The sequence below is a fragment of the Aspergillus steynii genome (genome assembly GCF_002849105.1).
Source record: "Aspergillus steynii IBT 23096 chromosome Unknown P170scaffold_2, whole genome shotgun sequence".
NCBI lineage: Eukaryota > Fungi > Ascomycota > Eurotiomycetes > Eurotiales > Aspergillaceae > Aspergillus > Aspergillus steynii.
The window spans coordinates 1,530,998-1,552,731 of NW_020194399.1; the positions used below are offsets into that span (position 1 = coordinate 1,530,998).

General features: G+C 53.4%; 9 protein-coding genes across 9 annotated transcripts; 5 read left to right on the forward strand and 4 right to left on the reverse strand.

Moving 5' to 3' along the window:
* Positions 1-725: 725 nt before the first annotated feature.
* On the forward strand, positions 726-2,622 carry P170DRAFT_433703 (putative UV excision repair protein (RadW)). The gene is made up of 7 exons (XM_024848556.1): positions 726-911; positions 996-1,043; positions 1,105-1,177; positions 1,296-1,375; positions 1,449-1,775; positions 1,858-2,346; positions 2,413-2,622. Exons 1-7 carry the CDS (start codon positions 894-896, stop codon positions 2,530-2,532), a joined length of 1,155 nt encoding a protein of 384 aa, XP_024707130.1. The 5' UTR covers positions 726-893; the 3' UTR covers positions 2,533-2,622.
* Positions 2,623-3,502: 880 nt separating this feature from the next.
* On the reverse strand, positions 3,503-5,470 carry smp3 (glycosylphosphatidylinositol-alpha 1,2 mannosyltransferase smp3; the record flags this gene model as incomplete). Its single annotated transcript, XM_024850595.1, has 4 exons — positions 3,503-4,541; positions 4,612-4,739; positions 4,805-5,187; positions 5,362-5,470. The coding sequence occupies 4 exons, from the start codon at positions 5,468-5,470 to the stop codon at positions 3,503-3,505; spliced, it is 1,659 nt and encodes a 552-aa protein (XP_024707131.1).
* A 973-nt stretch (positions 5,471-6,443) lies between these two features.
* Positions 6,444-7,898, forward strand: skpA (SCF ubiquitin ligase subunit skpA). Its single transcript, XM_024848557.1, has 6 exons — positions 6,444-6,569; positions 6,675-6,751; positions 6,844-6,929; positions 7,034-7,201; positions 7,264-7,433; positions 7,545-7,898. Exons 2-6 carry the CDS (start codon positions 6,700-6,702, stop codon positions 7,549-7,551), a joined length of 483 nt encoding a protein of 160 aa, XP_024707132.1. The 5' UTR covers positions 6,444-6,569; positions 6,675-6,699; the 3' UTR covers positions 7,552-7,898.
* Positions 7,899-8,237: 339 nt separating this feature from the next.
* On the reverse strand, positions 8,238-8,961 carry P170DRAFT_433709 (60S ribosomal protein eL39; the record flags this gene model as incomplete). The annotated part of the gene is made up of 2 exons (XM_024848558.1): positions 8,238-8,594; positions 8,861-8,961. Coding segments are annotated over 2 exons (150 nt in total), but the record flags the coding sequence as incomplete, so codon positions are not given.
* A 1,087-nt stretch (positions 8,962-10,048) lies between these two features.
* mdr1 (ABC multidrug transporter Mdr1) lies at positions 10,049-14,722 on the forward strand. Its single transcript, XM_024854414.1, has 2 exons — positions 10,049-14,020; positions 14,083-14,722. The coding sequence occupies exons 1-2, from the start codon at positions 10,335-10,337 to the stop codon at positions 14,438-14,440; spliced, it is 4,044 nt and encodes a 1,347-aa protein (XP_024707134.1). The 5' UTR covers positions 10,049-10,334; the 3' UTR covers positions 14,441-14,722.
* A 69-nt stretch (positions 14,723-14,791) lies between these two features.
* Positions 14,792-15,222, reverse strand: P170DRAFT_471758 (SWI5/SAE3 family protein; the record flags this gene model as incomplete). Its single annotated transcript, XM_024852866.1, has 3 exons — positions 14,792-14,951; positions 15,013-15,098; positions 15,178-15,222. 3 exons carry the CDS (start codon positions 15,220-15,222, stop codon positions 14,792-14,794), a joined length of 291 nt encoding a protein of 96 aa, XP_024707135.1.
* A 197-nt stretch (positions 15,223-15,419) lies between these two features.
* Positions 15,420-17,665, forward strand: P170DRAFT_433711 (Ytp1 family protein). Its single transcript, XM_024848559.1, has 5 exons — positions 15,420-15,619; positions 15,678-15,755; positions 15,828-16,670; positions 16,728-16,857; positions 16,953-17,665. Exons 1-5 carry the CDS (start codon positions 15,497-15,499, stop codon positions 17,285-17,287), a joined length of 1,509 nt encoding a protein of 502 aa, XP_024707136.1. The 5' UTR covers positions 15,420-15,496; the 3' UTR covers positions 17,288-17,665.
* Positions 17,666-17,693: 28 nt separating this feature from the next.
* P170DRAFT_377051 (E1 ubiquitin-activating protein AOS1) lies at positions 17,694-19,117 on the reverse strand. Its single transcript, XM_024845389.1, has 3 exons — positions 19,018-19,117; positions 18,786-18,957; positions 17,694-18,732 (listed from the first exon to the last, which is right to left on the reverse strand). The coding sequence occupies exons 1-3, from the start codon at positions 19,104-19,106 to the stop codon at positions 17,827-17,829; spliced, it is 1,167 nt and encodes a 388-aa protein (XP_024707137.1). The 5' UTR covers positions 19,107-19,117; the 3' UTR covers positions 17,694-17,826.
* Positions 19,118-19,366: 249 nt separating this feature from the next.
* Positions 19,367-21,666, forward strand: P170DRAFT_89763 (uncharacterized protein). The gene is made up of 4 exons (XM_024855428.1): positions 19,367-19,561; positions 19,686-20,536; positions 20,601-21,287; positions 21,340-21,666. The coding sequence occupies exons 1-4, from the start codon at positions 19,559-19,561 to the stop codon at positions 21,461-21,463; spliced, it is 1,665 nt and encodes a 554-aa protein (XP_024707138.1). The 5' UTR covers positions 19,367-19,558; the 3' UTR covers positions 21,464-21,666.
* The last annotated feature ends 68 nt before the right edge of the window (positions 21,667-21,734 follow it).

Consider the following 21,734-nt stretch of genomic DNA (forward strand, 5'->3'; position numbering starts at 1 on the left):
CCCTAAACGATCGATCATCCGTGAGGATTCCAGGACGGGACACGGATAATGCTGATTGAGAGAAAGCCTCCGGATCCATAAAATATGATACGTCGAGCGACCTTGAGGTGCGATGTGATAACATCGGGTCCAGGTTGAACGAAACTGAGCAGCGGCATCGCAGCCACTTTTGATTCGCCCTGGGAGAGATCAGGGTAGATCGAGAGGGAGACTTAGATCAACTGTCTGCCTCGACGCCGTGAAATTATCATTAGCGTGAGGAATGTGTTGGTGGATGATTGTTGGAGCCCGCTCGGGGTGGTCTCCACCGCAAGGAGCCGGTGTGATAGATCCATGAGACACATCCATCCGGACGGGCTTTGACTCTTGCCACGCTGAAGAGTCGACAACAATGGCAATGAGAAAGAAGAACGTAGGGGGGACACGGAGAAATACCGTGGTGCTCCGTATGGGATCCTGGCAGGCGTGGGTTTGGGGTGCAAGTGCGTAACATGTTCAGCTCGACCGAATGATAGTCGAGCGTCGATCCATGCAAGCGCAACGGATCGTACTTCCGTTCGACGTCGACGATCGAGGACAGAAGACCGACGACAGAGGACGACAGAGGATGAAAGGTGGCGCGGTAGCGAGAGGGGCGTGACTTGTGGCGCGTGTGGCTGGGCCCGGCGTCACCGCCTCCAGCTTCCTCCTCCTCGTCATCGCTGTTTCTCCCACTTGCCAGTTCTTTCGCAGTCGATCTGATCCATCTTCCACCCCGCGATCTTCTGCTTCCTCGATCCATTGCCATCCCACCCGTTCCATCAAATCCCCCCCGTCATCGTCTCATCCATCTTTGAGTGTCTTTGGTTCCCCTTTGTCTTTCAAAGCCATCTCTGCTCTTCCGGTGGCGCAAGATGAAGCTCACGTTCAAAGTACGCTGCACCGAATTCCCCTCCCGCCACGCCCGTCGTCATCACGATCGTGGGATCTGACCTGTGTCTACTTTCCTTCTCTAGGATCTGAAACAACAGAAGTTTGTTATCGATGCAGAGCCATCCGAGACGGTAAGCCTGTGATCCCTCTCCCGTCAAGATTTGTTCGGTGCGGGGCTGAGCGACATGATAGGTCGGGCAAGTGAAGGAGAAGATTTCCCAGGAGAAGGGCTGGGAAGTTCCTCAACTGAAACTGATCTACTCCGGTACGTTGGACACTCTTTGGATTTCCGACCTCGATTGATTCGGAATGATGGACGATATGGCGCCTGTGCCAAGGTCCTGTCCGTGCTTCCCCTCGCTCACGCCGTTCAACTTCTACAGGAAAAATCCTGCAAGATGACAAAACCATCGAAACGTACAACATTGAGGAGAAGGGCTTTATAGTGTGTATGGTGTCCAAGGTAAGCCTCACCTTTGCCTGACGGCCATAATTCATATTGGAGCTTCTCGGCCTGACCTCGTCGCTTTGCTCAGCCCAAGGGCTCGTCCTCCACGGCCACTCCTTCGCAAGCTCCCTCCACACCCTCAAGAGCCGCTGCCTCGACGCCAGCTGCACCTTCCGCCCCGGCTCCATCTACGAACACTTCTGCTCCGGCTGTCCCCGCGACCCCGTCTCCGGCTGCCGCCAATACCGCCCAGTCGCAATCGTCGTTCAATGATCCCTCCACCCTGTTAAGTGGCACCCAGAGTGAGCCAGTTATCGCTCAAATGGAAAGCATGGGTTTCCCGAGATCCGACATCAACCGTGCGATGAGAGCCGCGTTCTTTAATCCCGATCGCGCCATCGAATATCTTTTGAACGTGAGTCGAAATTTGCCTGTGTTTTGAATGCTTTGGAAATGACAGGGGTTAATGCTTGCTTGTCTTTGTTTGCCTCATGCAGGGAATCCCAGAGAACATCCAACAGGAGCAGCAGCAACAGCAGCAGCAACAGCAGCAGCAACAGCAACAGGCTGCCGCTGCCGCCTCGCAAGATGCACCCCCTGCCTCCGGAGAAAGCGCCCCCACCACGACCGGCGTTGACGAGCCCGTCAATCTTTTCGAGGCGGCCGCTCAGGCCGGTGGCCAGGAGGGCGGCCGTGGGGCTCGCAGCGGAGGTGCTCCAGCAGCCGGTGGCGAAGGGCTGCCTAACCTTGATTTTCTCCGGAATAACCCGCACTTCCAGCAGCTGCGCCAGCTGGTCCAACAGCAGCCGCAGATGCTCGAGCCCATCCTCCAGCAGGTCGCCGCTGGCAATCCCCAAATTGCGCAGCTTATTGGACAGAACGAGGAACAATTCCTTCAGCTTCTGAGCGAAGAGGATGATGCCGCACTGCCCCCCGGCACGCATCAAATCCACGTGACTGAAGAAGAAAGAGATGCTATTGAACGTGTACGTGACTTTTTGGGGTTCCCCCTTCCACCCCCGAGATATTTGTTGGAACTAACCTAGTGCTAGCTCTGCCGCCTCGGTTTCTCACGCGATCTGGTTATCCAGGCGTATTTTGCCTGCGATAAGAACGAAGAGTTGGCAGCAAACTACTTGTTCGAGAACCCCGACGACCCCGACGACCTATGATACCGATTTCGGGACTCGGCCACAGGAGGTTCGGTCATACGATGCGGTGACTTTCCTTTGTTTCTCTTCATAACGATTTTTTTTTTGTTTGCAATACACTACTCTTCCTGACCTTCTCCGGCAAGGCCTCGACTTTGTTCACTCGGTCAGTTATGATCGAGCGCCGAAGCATCGGGAACAAGCTGGCCGTTGCCTTGTTGTCGCACTCAAGAACATTTGCAGCCCGGTGTATCACGTATGGCCATTTTTATTTCCTTTTCTTTCCTTTTCGTTTCCAGATATGAGGTTACCGTCTGCACCTAGTTAATGGAGCAAAATGAAATGAGACATTTTGATTTATCCAAGCGACTGCTTTGGGGGGCGTGCACTCTGAATGAGTAGTATCGAGGGTCAACGAATGGGGACTTGGGAATATCCCGGTTATTCCATGGTGTACCTGCTGTGTCGTGTAGAAGGGGGAGGAACCAAGCCTCGGCATTATGAGATAACACAAAATACCAAACCTTGATCTGATATGCCGGTGGTCAGAGGACCCGTTGAATCCGATGACCCCAGGCCGACCGACTGACAGAATGGTCACGCTCGCGCCCTCATATTTTCTTGTCTACCTCACTCCTCAAGGGGCGCAGTGTCCTTCTTATACGAACTGTAAGGATATAATTCCCGTATAATCATCAGATACCGCGAGCCATACGCGAGTACAATGGGTACACGCATCTATACTTGCGGGATGGCGGTGATCTCGTACAAGACTAATTGCCTGGGTTGGCAAGAGGAGAAAGCCAACAAAATAAAATATAGTAAGACATAACGGCCGTGGGTATTGTTATCAATAAACAGATCATAAATGCAAAAGCCCAAAAATAATCGACGAAGCGACCGGGGCGAGAAGACTGCAAGACGAGAGAGAGCTGGGTCGGCTTGCAATCAAGCTTAATTCCATCATGGAGCAGCTGACTCCACTACATTCTCAGCTGATGGAGGGCACGCGATTGCAAGCTCTCCGAACGGCCCAGACAGCTAGTCCGCGTCTGCCAATCACCCGTTGCAATGTCGGAATGATGCCGTCGCCGCCAAAGTCCAGGTCATCCAGGTTGATATGCTTCCTATATGACCACAGTTCGTGGAGTTCTAGATCTGCGCGATCGGCGGAAGCCTTTGACGAACCGGCGTACGCATCAAGAAATGTGGCAGACTTGGGGGCCACCATGAAGACCAAGTCGACGTGCCTCGCTTGGTCCGCATCTGACTTCTGGGTGCCTTCGTCACCCGGTGGACAGGATTGCAGGGACCGCCCCAGCTCCTCAATCATTTCCGGCCCAGACATACCCATCAAGTCACGGGTTTCCAGATCCACAGACGGGTGAGTGTTGTCACCCAATAGCCACAGTGGCGGCGAGTAAGTTTTCCACCAGAACACGGCCGCGGAGACACGAAGAGGCTCCGACGGAGCATTGCTCGCTACGGCTGCATTCACCGAGACAATCGAAGGGATGGCAATCTGGGCGGGTACGATGCCGCCTTGATGATAGACCCCCATCAGGAAACCGAGGACGGCATTGAACACGACCCAAGCAGCTAGAAATAGGCGGGACTTGCGAAGCCGAAAACAACTGAGGAGCAGAGGCACACATGGGATTAAGAATCGAGGCTCTTGGTGGGGAAAAGCCGACAACAGCATAGTTGCTGATAGGGCAGAAATGGCGCGTATATCCTTCAACCAAGACGGAATAGTGGGGAGACTCCAAAAGGACAGGACCATCATCACATATGCCGGACCGAGAAGCTGTGGCAGATTGGCTAGGAAGTGTTGATAATGAGGGTGGAGTCCATGCAATGCCAAGTTGGAACTATCGGAGTTGTAGAGTAGATTGTTGATGGGGGTAATGATAGGCGCGCGTAGGATGTCTCCGAAGGACGCAGCTGGCCTGTAAAAAGCGGTGTCCACGTAGACGGCGATGCTGAAAAATAATAGCCCAAATCCAACGAAGGAGATCAAGGCAACCGGTCTGAGATGGTTCTCGAGATTAGCGACCTAACACACCGAGCACCGGCAGGTCGGATCGGATCGACACCTACTTGCGCCAAAAATGAGGAAGCAACTGCAGCCCCGGTATAGCGAGGAAGGCGGGGAAGGTGATGCGGTTGAAGACCCCCGCGACGGCGATGAAGGACAGGACGGCGCAGGAGAAGACCGATGAGCGACGCTATAAGCAAACCATTAGCCAAGATGGTCTTCTTCCACATCCGAGTCGACCATGTCGCTCCGAACCTTATTCTCAATAACGCGGCGAATGAGGACGAGGCCCCAGGCGACCAGCAGCGTCTCCAGGGAGTTGGAGAAGGTGTGCGTCTGATATGTCCAGGTGACATAGGAGGATGCGACCAGCACCACCGCCGCGCGGCGATGGCGCGGAAAGGGAACCAGTTCGTAAATAGCCCAGTCCTCCAAAACAAAACTAAGGAGGAACATGACCCCTCGCAAGACGTAGTAGACTAGTTCGGGCGGGGGGGCTTCGGTCCCCGTTTCGGTGTAGAACCATTTCAGAAGGCTGATCGGGACGTCGTAGGTCGGCCATAGGGGGAAGGCACTGCGAATGGGCTTCTCGACGGTGAATTCCCACGGAAGTTTGGCGGGATAGGAGAGAAGGCGACCTTTGGCAGCGAGTCAATGCGAGTCGGTCGGCAGGAAGGTTCTATCTGCATGCACCTGCCACGAGCCCGAAACAAGCCTCCGTCGACGCGCAAACACGCCGAGCCGGAAGGAGCATTGCGGTCGCGGATGGGATCGGAAGGATGGAATGGGAGGAATGGCATGGACCGACTTACCTGCAACCACCTCGGGACCCTGGAAATTCTCATCGGGATGAAGATAACTTGGGGACAGCGCGAAGTACACACGGATCACCAGGAGCAGCAAATACGTTCGTCTCCACATGGCGGAGAATTATGTGAACGATCACGACCACGATCAGGACCAGGATTAGGATTATTAGGGATTAGGATTAAAGGCGGGCGATTAGGGATTCTAAACGAGACGCTTCTCGTTATTCGGGTCGATGCACAGATAGAATGAGGACAATTTTAGGTACATCGTAGTACAAGCTGTTGCCGGTGCATGTTCCAATTATTTCCGGGGAATGGATTGGATGAGGAGAAGCGACGCGAAGTGTCCAAGGGGGGAGATTATTGACAGGTCAGTCAGGAAACGACACGGAGGAAATGAGTAGTAATTCAGCGCGCTGCAAAGTGCAGCGAGGGCGGGTTTTCACTGGGCGAACGGGACGCGTCGGAGAGGGGGGGAAGTTGATATCCAGCTAATCCAGGACACACCAGAGGACCACGGCGATTGGTGGTTTGTCGTTCGATCCCCTTGCCTCCGTTCATGATTTTTGCTAGTCGGGTGGGTCAAGGCCCGGACATCATAACAGGGCTAGATAGACTAACTAGATGTTAGTACGGAATGCGGATAAACCGGGAATACCTACAGGGTACGGCGTAGGGATCGAGTCGCTCAGCAGTCAGCTCAGTTCTTTGTTTCTGGGGGATGGACATCCCCGTCGGGGGATTCTTTCAGTTTCAGATGAGGAGATGCCAGGACAAGGCGAGGAAGGCGGACGAGACGAAACACAAAGGAACGGCTTTGTCTTGTTTGTTTGGCCTGCCTGATCCAGGCCCCAGGCCCCCAGGCCCCCAGGCAGCCACACGCCAATCACGGGGCGGCCAACAGCGTGACCACGGGCATCCCAACATCGAAGGCGGTGACAACCACCAAGGAAGCCGCTGGCCACGGTGACTCTCTCTTTCTTTCGCTCGCTCGCTTTCGTCGGCGCTAACCGTCAAACCCCCCAAACTCAGCCTCACCACTTCCGCCTTCTTTCTTCCTCCTCTGCCTATTTCTCCTCTCATTGTCTCGGCAGCCTCCGTTAACGCCTGTACCCCATCTTGACTGCTTTAAAGGGCTGCTGCTCCCCGCTATCGTTTCCTCCCATCTTTCACCTCAGATTTTCCCGTTCACCTTCCAATCTCTCATTCCAGTAGGTTCCTCCCCGCCTCAGTACCCCTCAACTACATCATTGTCCGCCGGCCTACAACCCGGGCGGCTAGCTCTCGCATTGCATTCTGACCCCCAGACCCAACAGTACATCTCCAGGTTACTCTTCCAAGATGTCTGGCACTCTTACTATGACAAGCTCGGACGGCGTCGAGATCACCGTCGGTAAGTGCTTCCGCCACGCCTCCACTCGGCGCAGTGCCCTTTTTCGACATTCATGGCCGGTCCCCGAACTAACGCATCCTGCTTGCTAATAGATCGCGATGTTGCCGAGCGCTCGCTGCTCATCAAGAACATGCTCGAGGATTTGGGTGAAACTGGAGAGGCTATCCCAATCCCTAACGTAGGTTATCCCAGGTCGATCCCAATCGTGGGGGGAGAGAAGAGGAAAATAGGAGGAGTCTGTGTTGAACCTGACTCAACTGACATTTCATTTGGCTGCCCTAGGTCAACGAAGCTGTTCTGAAGAAGGTCATCGAGTGGTGCACCCACCACAAGAACGACCCCCCCAGCACTGGGGATGACGATGACTCCCGCCGCAAGACCACCGACATCGATGAATGGGACCAGAAATTCATGCAGGTTGACCAAGAGATGCTGTTCGAGATCATCCTGGTATGTGTAGATTGAATGACCTATCTTGAAAACCACTTGAGGCTAACCTGATGTTCTCATAGGCCGCCAACTATCTTGATATCAAGGGTCTTTTGGACGTTGGTTGCAAAACCGTGGCCAACATGATCAAGGGCAAGTCTCCTGAAGAGATTCGCAAGACCTTCAACATCCAAAACGATTTCACTCCGGAGGAAGAGGATCAGATCCGTCGTGAGAACGAGTGGGCCGAAGAGTAAGTTTTCTGAACCCCACCCCTGATTTCCAGCATTCTTCCATCTTATTCTTGCCGTCGATCTACCGCATCTTTGAATGGAAATGCCGATGTACTAATGCTGGAATATAGCCGCTGATTTAACGTCGCTGGTTCATGTCACCCATAACTTGCTAATCTTGGATGGTTTGCCTATTGCGTAAAGTAACATCGGGATATCAGCTTTGTTTTACGGTTCAAATTGGGGGCTTTGGTCAAAGATCCTCCATTCGGCGTTTAGGGTTTCTTCGAGCGGTTTCTCGTTCTTTTTTTGTTTGCTCATGATTGTTTCCCTCTTGGCTTGTGGTCTAGAGAAAGGTGTAGTCCCATTGTTTTGCTTTTCAACAGGTGACGGTGGGGCCCATATCACTTAAAACATGTTGCGTTAGGTTGCTTTTTCCTACTTTACAATAGGAAACGAAGGGCTCTTTGGAGATATCTTCTCTCTTTACTTCCATATTTCCGTTACATATGTGGTCGAAATCCTTTTAGGTCGCCAGGGCTACTGACTGCTCGCGTCCACAAGCTTAGCCGGTATTGTCCTTTCAGACATCTTCTTACCTTGATCCCTCCCTTACGATATTGTCGGGACGGTGTAGTGACTACGGCTGGAACGCTACCGGCCTGCGCCAGAAGTATTCTCCTTCGATGCCCATTTCATCCGTACTTTAGAATCCAGCAGGAAACAAGACCAAGCCAAGAATAGGGGATTGAGAAAGCATATACGATTGTATCCCGGTTGAATCATCATTGTTCACAGCTCATTATCCATCATGATTTTTTTTATTGTCTCAGCTCGTGTAAATAATTTGCAGAACGACCTATCACAGAGCCCGGACACCGCCTTTGGTTTTGATCACTGTCCTTATTGCGCCTTGAACGACCGTCCTTTACCCAGAGCCAGATCAAGACGAATAACCTTGCCATTGTCGAACGGACCAAATGTGGAGGGAAACGAGAAAAGTCAAAGCGGGTCGAGTTCAGGATGCATATTAATCGTCGCGAGCAAGATTTGCGGTATCACAATTGAACGAAACAATCGGGAGGAACATCTCGGTCGGACAAAAGAAAAAGCATGGTAAATGTCCTCGCATTTAGATACCGAGACGGGTCTTGCGCCAGTGCCTCCGCTTGGCGTTGTATCTGAAAGAAAAGTTCACTCGTCAGCCTTTTCCATCCGCATGTCGGTCGTAGTTGCCTTCGAGGTCGGAGCCCTTAAGCGCCATTTTTCGCTTTTTCTCTTCTTGCCCCCCTGCTTTGCCTTTTTGCTTCCTCGAGCCGAACCATCATATTCACAGGTTTCAACTTCGAGTGTTTGGTCGCTCCGATTTTCCATTTCCCAACCCTGTTCCAGGTGCTTTGCGGCTCCGACCGATCGAAGTGTTTCCAAGGAGATGTGATCTATTTACCTGATGGTGTTGCCGGTCCTCAGACGAATCCACTGGGGGATAGGACGGTTCTGCTTCTGGGCTTTGGCAAGCTTCTGCTTGGTGCGGAAACTCTTGTGGCTCTGGTGGGTTGAAAAGGTCCAAGGTTAGCGGGACTGCTCAGGTGCGTTGCCGGTCATTGTTCTGTTTGAACCAGCCGGATGAGGCGGGGGAGAGAGACGAGAATGAAAAAAACGATGCCAGCATCAGGAGCATCATCGAAAAGGAGGGGAAGGGGGAGGGGGTGCTAACCGGCATCTTGAAGGCTTGTCGCGACGGCGAGCTGAGTATGTGGACTGGCGATAGTGAGGTTGTCGACCGTCTTCAAAGGCCTTCGGAAGTGGTGGTTTTTTTGTGCGGACAGGGCTTAGCGGGTTCGCTTCGGTCGGGTCATGTGACTTATGCCTGAGGCCGCACAGCCCGGGCGGGCAACCACGGGGGGAGCCTTCATTCTCGGGCATCCACCCTTGCCCATTCGAGGTCGTGCTTAGGTAATCATCGAATACGACGACTGATGCCCGCTATCCTGCTTTGGGTGCCCGCTGATTGCTGAATCACATCGAGTCATCAGTTGACTTGGTCACCACGTGGATCCGAAACGTGCATCATGAAGTTGTACTCCGTACGGAGTCATATTTCAAGTAGGTAGGTAAGGTCGATAAGGTAAGTGCTTACAGCGTACTGCGTAACTGCCTCGTACCTCGTACTCAGCGATCGCTCCCGTCGTTCTCGTTGCTCGTTGGAAGGCTCCTATCATTGGTCTAGACTGTCGGCGGATGGAACTCCCGACCCCGACTTTATACTAAAATTATCATAATTATGTCGGCTGCCTCTGCCTAGACCCGCCTTGTCTACCAAGTACTACTACATACTCCGTAGACCTCTGGAATGTATGAAGGATGATGCAAGTTTATGCTCAGCCCAAGCTTGAGCTTGTTGTTCTTTAAAAAAAAAATGATAATGATAATGATATATATATAATATTCTTATTTAATTCCCCCTTTTCAATAAATAATTCCAAATGGGTGAGTCATGCCGGCGGATTTCTCTCTTCCTTTCGGGATCCTCCGTTCCATCCACTGCATAAAATGGCGTCGGGACACCGGTCCTCCGGCCAGTCTCTATTGGGCGTATTATTAAGGATCATATCGTATCCTTCCTGCTAATCCAACATTTTTCTTTTCGTTCTTTGGGTCGGTCATTGAATCATTCATTCTTATAACTATCGACCATTTTCCCGTCAGACTAATTCGTCCCCTTTCCCTTCCCCCCCTCCAACACCCCCCGCCATTCCCTCCTTATCCTTTTTTTTCCCGCTTGTCCGTCCTTCTTTTCACCCCCATGGAGTAGATCGTTCCTCGTCCGCCAAGCTTCTCTGTCTTTAGCGTGGAACCCCGCTCATACCTCGGACGCTTTGGAGGCCAGACGGGAAATATCTCCTCGGGCGCAGAACATCATGTCCCACCCGGGAAAGGAGCCGTTCAAGGCTGCCGACGATCCTGCTATCCTTCCGACGGCCCCGACGGCTGCTGTCGAACGAACCAAGTCAAGCAATCACTCCTCCACCTCTAGTGCAACTATCGCCCCGGCAGAGGCCAAGACAGCGACATCCGATCCCTCGTCCGCCGAGAATCTCGCCGGCGACGACGATTCGGATCCCCTATATTCCCACCTTGCCCCTCATGAAAGGCAGGTCCTGAAGAAACAGCTGGATGTAGACGAGACCAATGTGTCGTTCTTCGGCCTCTACCGCTATGCGTCCCGCATGGATATCCTCGTTTTGGTGGTGAGCGCCATCTGCGCCATCGCGGCCGGGGCTGCATTGCCCTTGTTTACGATCCTGTTTGGCTCTCTGGCCTCCGCAATGCGGAATATCGTTCTAGGCACCATCGAATATTCCGAGTTCTACGACAAACTGACCACCAACGTCCTGTATTTCGTGTACCTGGGTATCGCGGAATTTGTCACCGTCTATATCAGTACCGTGGGCTTCATCTACGCCGGCGAACATGTCACCCAGAAGATTCGCGAGCACTACCTCGAGTCGATCCTGCGCCAGAACATGGCGTACTTTGACAAACTGGGGGCCGGTGAAGTGACCACTCGCATCACCGCCGACACCAACCTCATCCAGGATGGGGTCTCCGAGAAAGTTGGACTCACTCTAACCGCCCTCTCGACTTTCGTCACTGCGTTCATCGTGGCCTACGTCAAATACTGGAAGCTTGCCCTCATCTGCACGTCCACCATCGTCGCGCTTGTGCTGATCATGGGAGGAGGCTCGCGGTTCATCGTCAAGTACAGCAAGCAATCGCTGCAAAGCTACGGCGCCGGTGGAACGGTGGCGGAGGAGGTGATCAGCTCGATCCGCAACGCCACGGCATTCGGCACTCAGGATAAACTCGCCAAGCAGTACGAGGTTCATTTGGCCGAAGCCGAGAAGTGGGGAAGGAAGCAACATATTATTTTGGGCGTCATGATCGGGGCGATGTTTGGCATCATGTTCTCCAATTACGGCCTAGGTTTCTGGATGGGGTCTCGCTTCCTCGTCAATGGAGAGGTGGACGTTGGTCAGGTTCTGACCGTGCTGATGGCCATCTTGATTGGCTCCTTCAGTCTGGGTAACGTCAGTCCCAACAGCCAGGCGTTCACAAACGCCGTGGCTGCGGCGGCAAAGATCTTCAGCACAATCGATCGTCCGTCGCCGCTCGATCCGTATTCGGAAGAGGGCGCCACGGTAGAAAACCTCCAAGGAAACATCGAGTTTCGCAATGTCAAGCACATCTATCCCTCGCGACCAGAGGTGACTATCATGGATGGTGTCTCCCTGAAGATGCCTGCAGGAAAGACGACGGCGCTGGTTGGCCCTTCGGGCTCCGGGAAGAGTACCGTGGTCGGACTGGTCGAGCGTTTCTATCTCCCCGTCGGAGGCACCGTGCTGCTGGATGGACATGAGATTCAGGATCTTAACCTTCGTTGGCTGCGCCAGCAGATCTCCTTGGTGAGCCAAGAGCCCATCCTCTTCGGCACTACGATCTACCAGAACATCCGCTATGGTCTCATCGGCACCAAGTTCGAGCGTGAGTCCGAGGACAGAATTCGCGAGCTCATCGAGAACGCGGCAAAAATGGCCAACGCCCATGATTTCGTCACGGCTTTGCCCGAGGGGTACGAAACTAACGTGGGTCAGCGTGGATTCTTGCTCTCTGGAGGCCAGAAACAGCGTATTGCCATTGCCCGCGCCATTGTCAGTGACCCCAAGATCCTCTTGCTGGACGAAGCAACTTCTGCATTGGATACGAAATCCGAAGGCGTTGTCCAAGCCGCTCTTGACAAGGCCGCCGAGGGTCGCACCACTATTGTGATCGCGCATCGTCTATCGACAATCAAGGCGGCACACAACATCGTGGTCTTGGTCGATGGCCGGATTGTCGAACAGGGAACGCACGATCAGCTAGTGGATGGCAAGGGCACATACCATAGCCTCGTGGAGGCGCAGCGCATCAACGAAGAAAAAGACGCGGAAGCGTTGGAAACTGATGATGAGTTGGAGGAGGATATCCTACCCAAGCCGGACATCGCCCGCATCAAGACCGTCGCCAGTGGCTCAGCATCCCTCGACGCCGAAGATGAGAAGACACGCCTGGAATTTGGGCGCTCGGGTACGCACAAGTCAGTCTCCAGTGCCGTCCTTTCCAAGCGAACCCCAGAGATAGGCAAGAAATACTCGCTCTGGACCTTGGTCACGTTCATCTTCTCCTTTAACCGGCCGGAGATTCTCTATATGCTCATTGGTTTCTTTTTCTCGTTTCTTGCGGGCGGCGGCCAACCGACCCAGGCAGTCCTGTATGCCAAGGCGATCAGCTCGCTCTCGTACGGCTCCAATATGGCTAGTCAGATTCGAAGCGATGCAAACTTCTGGTCCCTGATGTTCTTCGTCGTTGGAATTGTCCAGTTCATCAACCTCTCCATCAACGGAGCTGCCTTTGCTGTGTGCTCGGAGGCTCTCATCCGTCGTGCGCGCAGCGAGGCTTTTCGATCAATTCTCCGTCAAGACATCACATTCTTTGATCGAGAGGAAAACAGTACTGGTGCCTTGACCTCTTTCCTCTCGACCGAGACGAAGCATCTCTCCGGAGTCAGCGGTGTAACCCTAGGAACAATCATCATGACCTCTACGACCCTGGGCGCCGCCATTATCATCTCCCTCTCGATTGGATGGAAGCTGGCTTTGGTTTGCATCTCCGTGGTTCCGATCCTACTCGGTTGTGGATTCTATCGATTTTACATGCTTGCTCAGTTCCAACAGCGTTCTAAGACCGCCTACGAAGGGTCCGCGAGCTATGCTTGTGAGGCAACATCGGCTATCCGCACTGTGGCCTCGCTCACCCGCGAACAAGATGTCTGGGACGTGTACCACGCCCAACTCGATGCGCAGGGAAGGACTAGTCTGATTTCAGTGCTGAAGTCTTCGATCCTGTATGCCTGCTCGCAGGCTCTCGTCTTCTTCTGCGTTGCCCTCGGATTCTGGTACGGCGGCACACTTTTAGGCCACCACGAATACTCGATTTTCCGGTTCTTTGTCTGTTTCTCCGAGATTCTTTTTGGTGCCCAATCTGCCGGAACGGTCTTCTCTTTCTCGCCGGACATGGGCAAGGCGAAGAATGCCGCGGCGCAGTTCAAGCAACTGTTTGATCGAAAGCCCAGCATCGACATCTGGTCGGAGGACGGTATCAAATTAGATTCTGTCGACGGTGAAATCGAGTTCCGTGACGTGCACTTCAGGTATCCTACTCGCCCCGAGCAACCCGTTCTTCGGGGGTTGAATCTCAGCGTCAAGCCCGGGCAGTACATTGCTCTTGTCGGGCCGAGTGGTTGCGGCAAAAGTACGACCATCGCTCTTCTGGAGCGCTTTTATGATGCCCTTGCTGGGAATGTCTTCGTGGATGGGAAGGACATTACTGAGCTTAATGTCAATTCGTATCGCAATTTCCTGTCGCTGGTCAGCCAGGAGCCAACGCTGTATCAGGGGACCGTCAAGGACAACATCCTATTGGGAGTCGACCGGGACGAAATGTCTGAAGAAGCCATCGTGAAGGCGTGCAAGGACGCCAATATTTATGACTTCATCATGTCTCTACCGTAAGTTCGATGCGCCTTGACATTCTGTCGCGTGGATTTTCATCACTAACCAACACCTGCAGTGAGGGATTTAATACTGTGGTTGGCAGCAAAGGAGGCATGCTGTCTGGTGGCCAGAAACAGCGAGTGGCCATTGCGCGAGCTCTGCTTCGGGACCCCAAGATCCTGCTTCTCGACGAAGCTACATCGGCTCTGGATTCGGAATCGGAGAAGGTCGTCCAGGCCGCTCTGGATGCCGCTGCTCGCGGCCGAACGACGATTGCCGTGGCGCATCGACTCAGTACGATCCAGAAAGCCGATATCATCTACGTGTTTGATCAAGGGAAGATCGTCGAAAGTGGAAACCACCAGGAATTGATCCGCAACAAGGGTCGTTACTACGAACTGGTCAATCTCCAGAGCCTGGGCAAGACCCAGTGAACCCATACATAATTCATAATCTCCTGCACATATCTAATATCGATAATACCTCTCCTCCGTTCACTCCTATCGCACCGATCTAACCTCTCCATGATGTGCTACGACCTGTGCTGTTGGAATGGCAGACCCGGTTCTCAGCCCTTGTCTTTTCCTCGTTATCTCCCCAATCTTCTGTCTTATTCTACGAATAGATCATAATGAAGCGTGCCCCGGCTGGTTTTTTGCCTTGCCTTGCTTTTTGTTTCGTTGGAAAAGTCCACAGTCAAATAGAGTTCATTTGCCACGTCCTTTGAAGTACCAGAGTAGCTTCCTGTCTTTGGCCTGCTAGACCTTGTTCTGCTCCGTCGTCAATCAATCGCGATCGGCCACGCCGTATTCCCTCTGCACCTCGATCTGGCGCACGCCGCGCGCATCTGCGATGAGACCCATCAGGCCTTGTCCAATGTCTTTAATCTCGTTGTACTCATGCAGCAGACGAATATGGCGTTGGACCGTTGTCGAGGGGTCACTTCTGCGATTGACTTAGACTCCGGGGAAGAAACCGAGAGCAGGAAAGGGAGAGACCGACATACTTCAACTTGGCTTTGATTCCAGCAATCTGGGCTTCCACTTGAGCAGTTTGCGATTCTAGGTCGGCGATGGATGCACGAAGGGTGTGCTGAGCTTGGGGTTAGCGTCGCCATCACTGAACGGGTGGAGTTGAGTAGATAGATGTAAGTATGTATGTATGTGCATACCAGACGATGCCCCCTCTGAGCCTGTTGCGCGAGGTGCGCGTCCATGACGAAGCCCCGGGGGGAACCTTACGTAGATCCTCGATCGAATCGACCGGAGTCGAGGATATACATCGTCGGGAGAGAGTATGGAGTAGACTTGGACCGGCCAATCCGGGCCGCCCGATTTGATGCGGAAAAGCGGCAAGAGTCCCGTGCCTCCGCGTCATCTTCGCTTCTCCCTTCTCCTTCTTCTCCTGGTCTTCCTTCTTTCTTCCCCTCCCCACTCCTCGGACGTTTCTCCCTCCCTCGATCCTCTCCGTCACTCCCCTGCCCTCTGAGGATGTTATTGAACCCGCTGAATTCACCGGGGGTGCTGGCCACCTTTCTCCTGATCGCTTCCGTTTCTGCCCATGGCGGCCATGAAAATGTCCCCGAAGGTGCCGCCATTTCCGGCGACCCCATCGTACGTATATCCGCCACGAAATTCACGGCCGACTCGCGTAGGCTGACGCTCGATACAGGACTCGACACTATGGGTGCATATGATTTTGATGGGATTCGCTTTTGGCATCATCTTCCCGTTGGGTATGGTTCTCGGGGTACGTTGCGTCAACCCCCGTCCGTTCGGTTTCTTCAATCCTTTCTAATCTCCCACGTGTGCCTCGCTATAGATCATACGATCCCGCTGGCATGTCCCTCTCCAAATCGTGGGAACGATCATCGCAGTGGTGGCCTACTTCCTCGGTCACGGCCACAAGGGCCGCCAGTTTTCCAAGAATGTTCATGCTTCCTTCGCCAACTCCCTGATGCTCATGATGGTGGTGCAAATCGTGCTGGGCGTGTATCTCAAGCTACACCTGACCCGGGGTGTTCATGGACGGATTCGCCGCTTTATTGTCGTTGCGCATGGGGTTCTGGGCAAGGCAATGCCGGTTGCTAGCTGGGTTCAGATGCTGTTCGGAGGCATCACGGCCATGGGCTACTGCCGAGAGGATCATTTGGGCCAGTGTCTGGCCCATTTCATCATGGGTAGCGCCTTCATAGCTTACGGCATCTTGTTGACAATTCTCCTTCTGGTGGGCCAGTTTTGGCTACGCCGCACCGGGCGGAGTCAGGAGTTTTTCGATTCCCTAATAATCGCTGCGTGGGGATGTGTCAACACCTTTACTGAACACCGATGGGGCCAGCCCTGGGCACACAATGACCTGCAGCACACTACCATGGGTGTAGTCTGGTGGTGCGCGGGACTCTTGGGGATCTGGATGAGTCGCAAGCGAAACGGCCAGCCCAAGCGGAACCTGATCCCGGCCATTGTCATTCTTCTAACCGGCTTTGCCATGTCAGCTCATCCCCAGCATCTTATGATCAGCACTATGATCCACAGCGTCTTTGGTTACACGTTGATGGCTGCGGGGTTCACTCGAATCATTGAGATCTCGTTTGTTCTGAGAGACAAATCCACCCTCAGCACGGACGGCACCGATCCCAACAGCTTCCAATATTTGCCTCCTTTCGTAAGTACATCCGGATGACCTATTGTCACCTTCTGGGTCGAACTAACAACAAGCTAGCTTCTCTACGCCTCGGGCTTTCTGTTCATGGGCGCCACTGAGGAGCAAATGCAACTCCTGCATGATGCCGGGATCACCCACGTGTCCTATGTCCTGATCCTTTACAGCATCGCTTTCATTCTGTTCCTTTGTATGTGTTATGAACCCCCCCCCCCCCCCCCCCCCCCCAAAAAAAAATACGCGCATCTTGGCCAGTTGAGAGAATTCGCTAATGCCATATGGCAGTTGTTAACGTGCTTCTCCACATTTACGCCGTTCATGCATGGCCCGATTCTGCCAAGGCATCTCGCTCCACTGAAAACGAGAACGAAGACCAAGGTTCGTCTCGGTCGAAGGCTCACCGGTCCCAGGCTTCTCTCTCGCGCCCCAACGGGATGAACGGCCATGCTCGCTCGCCCTCCGAAAACCAACGTATCCAGGATGCCGAGGCCTTCGAGCTGCAGGGGCTCATCTCTGACGAGGAAGATGAAGACAAGGCAAATGGCGGGGAGGGACATTCCATAGGTCCCAGAAGACTTGAAGACGAAGAAAATTCCCCTTTGGTTGGGAAAGAGACATAATCTCGTTTATTTTGTTGATTCCCGTTCTTTTCCCAGCAGCATCTTTCTCTACCATTTTCATTTCTCGATCTCTTTTTTATATTCTGTCTAATGCCCAATTTGGCGCAACCGATGAACATGATGCTTGGAAGAAAATCGTCAGTCCGGTTTATATATTATGTCATCCACAAGGGTGCCAAAAAAGCTAACCCCTTGTTTCGCTCGTGTCTGGTCTACACCTTGGTGTTTGGGGTCTCAAAATTTGGATATTGAATCGAAAGAACGGCGTTGTTCATACATCTGTTTCCTAGTTTTTGATTCTTCAATGGCGTGCGTTTTCCTTTAGACCACTGGCCTGATACCAGCGCGGGTAATGAAGGATATCGCATACGATCCATCTATATTGAAAGTAAAAAGAGATATATCGTACACATCATTATTTAGATTCCGGAGTGCTATGCAAGATTTTCACAGCATAGATGCCAGTCATGCCGCAGAAATTTCATTAAAAGTACATCAAGTCATAACTTGCGCTAGGAAAACCACGGAAGAACCTTCCTTCACTTGGTCCCTTGTCCATTATCAGTGACCGTAGTCGGCTCGTCATCCACCGAGATGGGGTTGGCCACGGGAACCACGGCCGGAAGAGCGTTTTCCAACTCGGGAGGGAAAAAAGGGTGTAAAGGATAGATGGGCGAAAGCGACTTTTCGCCGTCGAATAATAAGAGGTTCTGGATGGGCTGTTCCCGAGCACTCAGCACGTTGATGACGTCCTGCGCCAGCCTACCGCCCACAAAGGCTGCAACGGGGCTGAGCTCGCTCCCCAGATTCTGCAGGAACGTCCGCAGGAAGACAGAGTCCAAAGTGCTGATGTCCAGTTTTAACTCATGATGGCGGTCTCGGGCAAGCTTTGTGAAAAGTTCCAGATCCTGGAGAGAGGGAGTAGGCAGCCGGCCTCCACTGAGCTTCTGGAACTCCCACAGGGCTCGAAGACAGGTGAGGAGGGGGGTCACCTGTCGACGCTTCCGGGGTAGGCGGGTGTAGTCTTCGGGGAGGGGAGAAGTGTTGGCCAAGATTAACGGTGAATAGGTCTCCCGCTTGGTGACCATTTCGGTTACGTTTTCGCCGTCTTTCTTGGTGGTGATGTTGACTATGCTCCGGGTCGGCGTTTCTTGGGTTGTCGACGGCACGTTGGACTTGGCGCGTTCGATGACGAAATCGTGAGAGATCAAATCGGCAAACACGAATCCATAGAAACCGTGCAATCCCGCTGCGTAGAACGGCCGATTTGCAATTCGGCATGCCGCATTGATGGTGGTGTAGGTAGCATAATCGAGCTCCGTCGCAATGGTCACATCAAATCCCGCGAAGAAGTCGGGTTGCTTCGTATGGACGTCATCGGTGTCGATATGCAGCTGAACTCTAGGGTTCATGGCATGGATCGAAGGAGCTGCGGCTTGCGCACGCTGCGGCTGCTCGTTAGCACCAGTGGGTGTCGGCGATGTTGGGGACAGTGTACATTCTGGCCCACGTGCTCCTCCGTGACGAAGAACTGGGCACCCAAATCCTCCTCCTTGACCGTTTCGTGGTCAATCACCGTCAGATTCCCAATGCCGGCCAGCACCAAGTTCTTGGCGATTTCGTTTGCGAGCCCTTTCAAAGTAATCAGGAGAATGTTGGCGGACCGTAGTCTAGGAAGGGGGATTAGAGAACGGATCCTAAGTGCACCACCGGAGCAGCTCGACACTCACTTCTCCTGGGCCTTGACTCCCCAAAGCCGGATCTGCCGATCATACAGAGCGATTTCATCTGAGGTGATCCAAAGTTCCCGAGTCAGCATCGTGTGTGATGTGAGAATAGCAGCGCTGCTTACCAGCACTGATCGACTGAGCCGCGCTGTCATGAGGGGGTTCCATAGTGGTCGACGGCAGCCGGAGGATTGGAAGAGGATGTCGAGAGAGAGAGGGAGAGAGAGAGATGGGGGGAGGAGAAGCAGCGACGGGGACGAGAGGAAATGCGGGGATCACGTGCGATACGTTATCGGGGAAGGACTTCGTCTCCCCCATTCTTTCCTTCCCGCGCTTCATTCATTCATCCATCCATCCATCCTCCATCCATTGCTTCTTTATCACAATCCTTCTCATTTGGCCTCCCCTCCGACTACGATCCCACCGCCGGTCTGTCTGTCCGGGCACAGCGCCATTCTCCGTTGCTATCCATCCCCCACACGCCTATACACCTCCGTCTCCGCCTCCCACCTTCCGTACTATATAGAATTAACCGCCTCCGAGGATGGTACGTCAACTCCGGATCTGCCTCCTTTTCTTGATATCTCGCTCTCCTCCCAGGGCAAACATCTTCCCCCAACATCAAAAATGTGAGAGAGTAAATTATTGACTGGCATACATATACCCACTAGTCGGGGAACCACGACTACCCTCCCGCTTCTCGCCGTGGCCGTGGAAATCGGGCCGGTGACCGACCACCGAGGCCTACTGCAACCCATCTGCAACACTTGCGAGACCTGTTAACCTCGGATCGTAGCCGTGAAACATCTGCTCGCGCACTAGAAACCCTGAACCGAGAGATCAGCCATTACCGCCGCTCCCAGGATCGGCCTGCCTTCGAAGAGACCAGGGCAGCCGTAGATCGACAGGTCCAAGAGAATCGATCACGCCGGGAGGACAATCCTCATGGGGGTCTCCCTCGCCACCTGCGACCGGCAATGCCGAGATTACAAACTCTGAATGTTACGGTTGTGGACCCCGACACAAGTTCCCCTGATTCTTCACGGTCACCCGGCGGATCTTCCAGGCGCCGCACCCAGAGGGGTAGTAGGCCTAGCCAAGACTTGAATCGTCGAGAATCCAGCACCTCGCTCCTCGACGAGCCCGTTCCTCCCCTCGACACGTCTCCCATCATACCGCAGCCACAGGAGGAGGAAGAAGAGGACAGCATGATGGACCGGTGGCGAGTCAAACGTAGGAAACTCGATTCTGATGACAACAGGGAGGGGCCGCAAAGTTTCCGGTACGGGCATTATGGCCAAGTAGTGCCCGGCCCCCTCAAAATGGAAATGGAAAGTTGCGATGGGGGCCTGTTCGAACCAGAGGGTGAACTTGCAAGTCCCACGAACGTTCTCCGCAGCGACTCGTCATTCTATAGCACGAAGTCAGATCGGTGCAACATAATATTAAGGCATTGTGGGGAGTCACCGTTTTGTCTCAAGCGAATCGTGATCAAGGCTCCGAAACATGGCTATGATACCCCGTATGTCTCTCAAATAAACGCTTGCTCACCTCACCCCGTCATTAACCCATCATGGCAGTCTTAGGATGCAAGAAGGAATGGTTTTTGTGGCGATGGGCTCGGAGGAACTTGTTGCTCAGGCCACTGACTATCAATACCACCACACCCATGGGCGACAACGTCGATACCGGAGGAGTGGCATGCAACCCTCTCAGGAGTATCTGAATGCATATCGGACTCCGCTGCAAACTCTCGAGCGCGTGACTCTGCCTGGCCGTGAGTCAAATCCGGAGTCGGGCCCGAATACCAACGATTCCACGCGATCAATCGCAAACAGCCGGCCTCGCCCTGTCTCGGACTTCCGAGTGACGATGGACTATGGCGAACGTTCCGAACGGAGTGGCTATGATGATCTTGACTTTGCGGGGCCGGAATCCTCCGCTGTAGATACCGACTGGCTGTCCATGGACGAGATGGATGAGGATCTTCTATGCTCTGACAATGAAATTAGTGACGACGACTTGAGCATGGGCGAACTGGGGAGCTTCCACCAAAGCCGCCGTGGGCTACAGAGACAAGTCAGGGCGATGCGTCGACAACATGCCATAGAGCAAGGTCGCCTCCCAAGACGGCCGCCAGCTCCCAGTGCCTACCATCCTTCATCCTCATCCGGCCCTGGCCAAACTCCGGAGCCTGGACCATTCATGGCGCATGCTTGCTTTTCCATCGAGCGAACCAAGAACGTGGTCAACATCAAGTTCGACCCACCACCGTATGTTTTGTCCTCAACGGCCATGTAGAGCGTAGCTAACTGTCACTCACAGCTCCGGGCGCTATATCCTGCTCCAACTCTGGTGCCCCCAGGGAGATAACAGCATCGACATTCAAAGCATCGTTGCCTATGGCTTCGCCGGTCCACGGTTCTTCCCTGCCGGCACGTTCAGGTGATACGGCGAGCTTATCCTCTGCATAGGACAACTAACGAAGAGATGCATTCCTGTTCGATTGAGCTCAATCTTCTTATTATATCTTATTTCTTCTTTTGTCCTTTTGCTTTTTCTTGCTGTTTTTCAAACCCCCAAGCGAACGCCCATCTGCCCGCAAGAAGGTCTTCAACATTAGCATGTTTTTATGATGGTTGAGTTACATCTTTGGGTTCTCTTCAGCGCATTAGTTATGCAGTTCCATGTCAACACATCTCTAGACCATGGCCTTTCGT

Coding starts and splice junctions, on each gene's coding strand:
- P170DRAFT_433703 (XM_024848556.1), top strand. Junction 1,044..1,104: donor ATGCAGAGCCATCCGAGACG/GTAAGCCTGTGA, acceptor GCGACATGATAG/GTCGGGCAAGTGAAGGAGAA. Junction 2,347..2,412: donor AAAGAGATGCTATTGAACGT/GTACGTGACTTT, acceptor ACCTAGTGCTAG/CTCTGCCGCCTCGGTTTCTC.
- skpA (XM_024848557.1), top strand. CDS start 6,700: ATGTCTGGCACTCTTACTATGACAAGCTCGGACGGCGTCGAGATCACC. Junction 6,930..7,033: donor AGGCTATCCCAATCCCTAAC/GTAGGTTATCCC, acceptor TGGCTGCCCTAG/GTCAACGAAGCTGTTCTGAA. Junction 7,202..7,263: donor TGCTGTTCGAGATCATCCTG/GTATGTGTAGAT, acceptor ATGTTCTCATAG/GCCGCCAACTATCTTGATAT.
- mdr1 (XM_024854414.1), top strand. CDS start 10,335: ATGTCCCACCCGGGAAAGGAGCCGTTCAAGGCTGCCGACGATCCTGCT. Junction 14,021..14,082: donor GACTTCATCATGTCTCTACC/GTAAGTTCGATG, acceptor CAACACCTGCAG/TGAGGGATTTAATACTGTGG.
- P170DRAFT_433711 (XM_024848559.1), top strand. CDS start 15,497: ATGTTATTGAACCCGCTGAATTCACCGGGGGTGCTGGCCACCTTTCTC. Junction 15,756..15,827: donor CGTTGGGTATGGTTCTCGGG/GTACGTTGCGTC, acceptor GCCTCGCTATAG/ATCATACGATCCCGCTGGCA. Junction 16,671..16,727: donor TCCAATATTTGCCTCCTTTC/GTAAGTACATCC, acceptor ACAACAAGCTAG/CTTCTCTACGCCTCGGGCTT.
- P170DRAFT_377051 (XM_024845389.1), bottom strand. CDS start 19,106: ATGCTGACTCGGGAACTTTGGATCACCTCAGATGAAATCGCTCTGTAT. Junction 18,958..19,017: donor GGAGTCAAGGCCCAGGAGAA/GTGAGTGTCGAG, acceptor CCCCCTTCCTAG/ACTACGGTCCGCCAACATTC. Junction 18,733..18,785: donor AGGAGCACGTGGGCCAGAAT/GTACACTGTCCC, acceptor GAGCAGCCGCAG/CGTGCGCAAGCCGCAGCTCC.
- P170DRAFT_89763 (XM_024855428.1), top strand. Junction 20,537..20,600: donor AAACATGGCTATGATACCCC/GTATGTCTCTCA, acceptor TGGCAGTCTTAG/GATGCAAGAAGGAATGGTTT. Junction 21,288..21,339: donor ATCAAGTTCGACCCACCACC/GTATGTTTTGTC, acceptor TGTCACTCACAG/CTCCGGGCGCTATATCCTGC.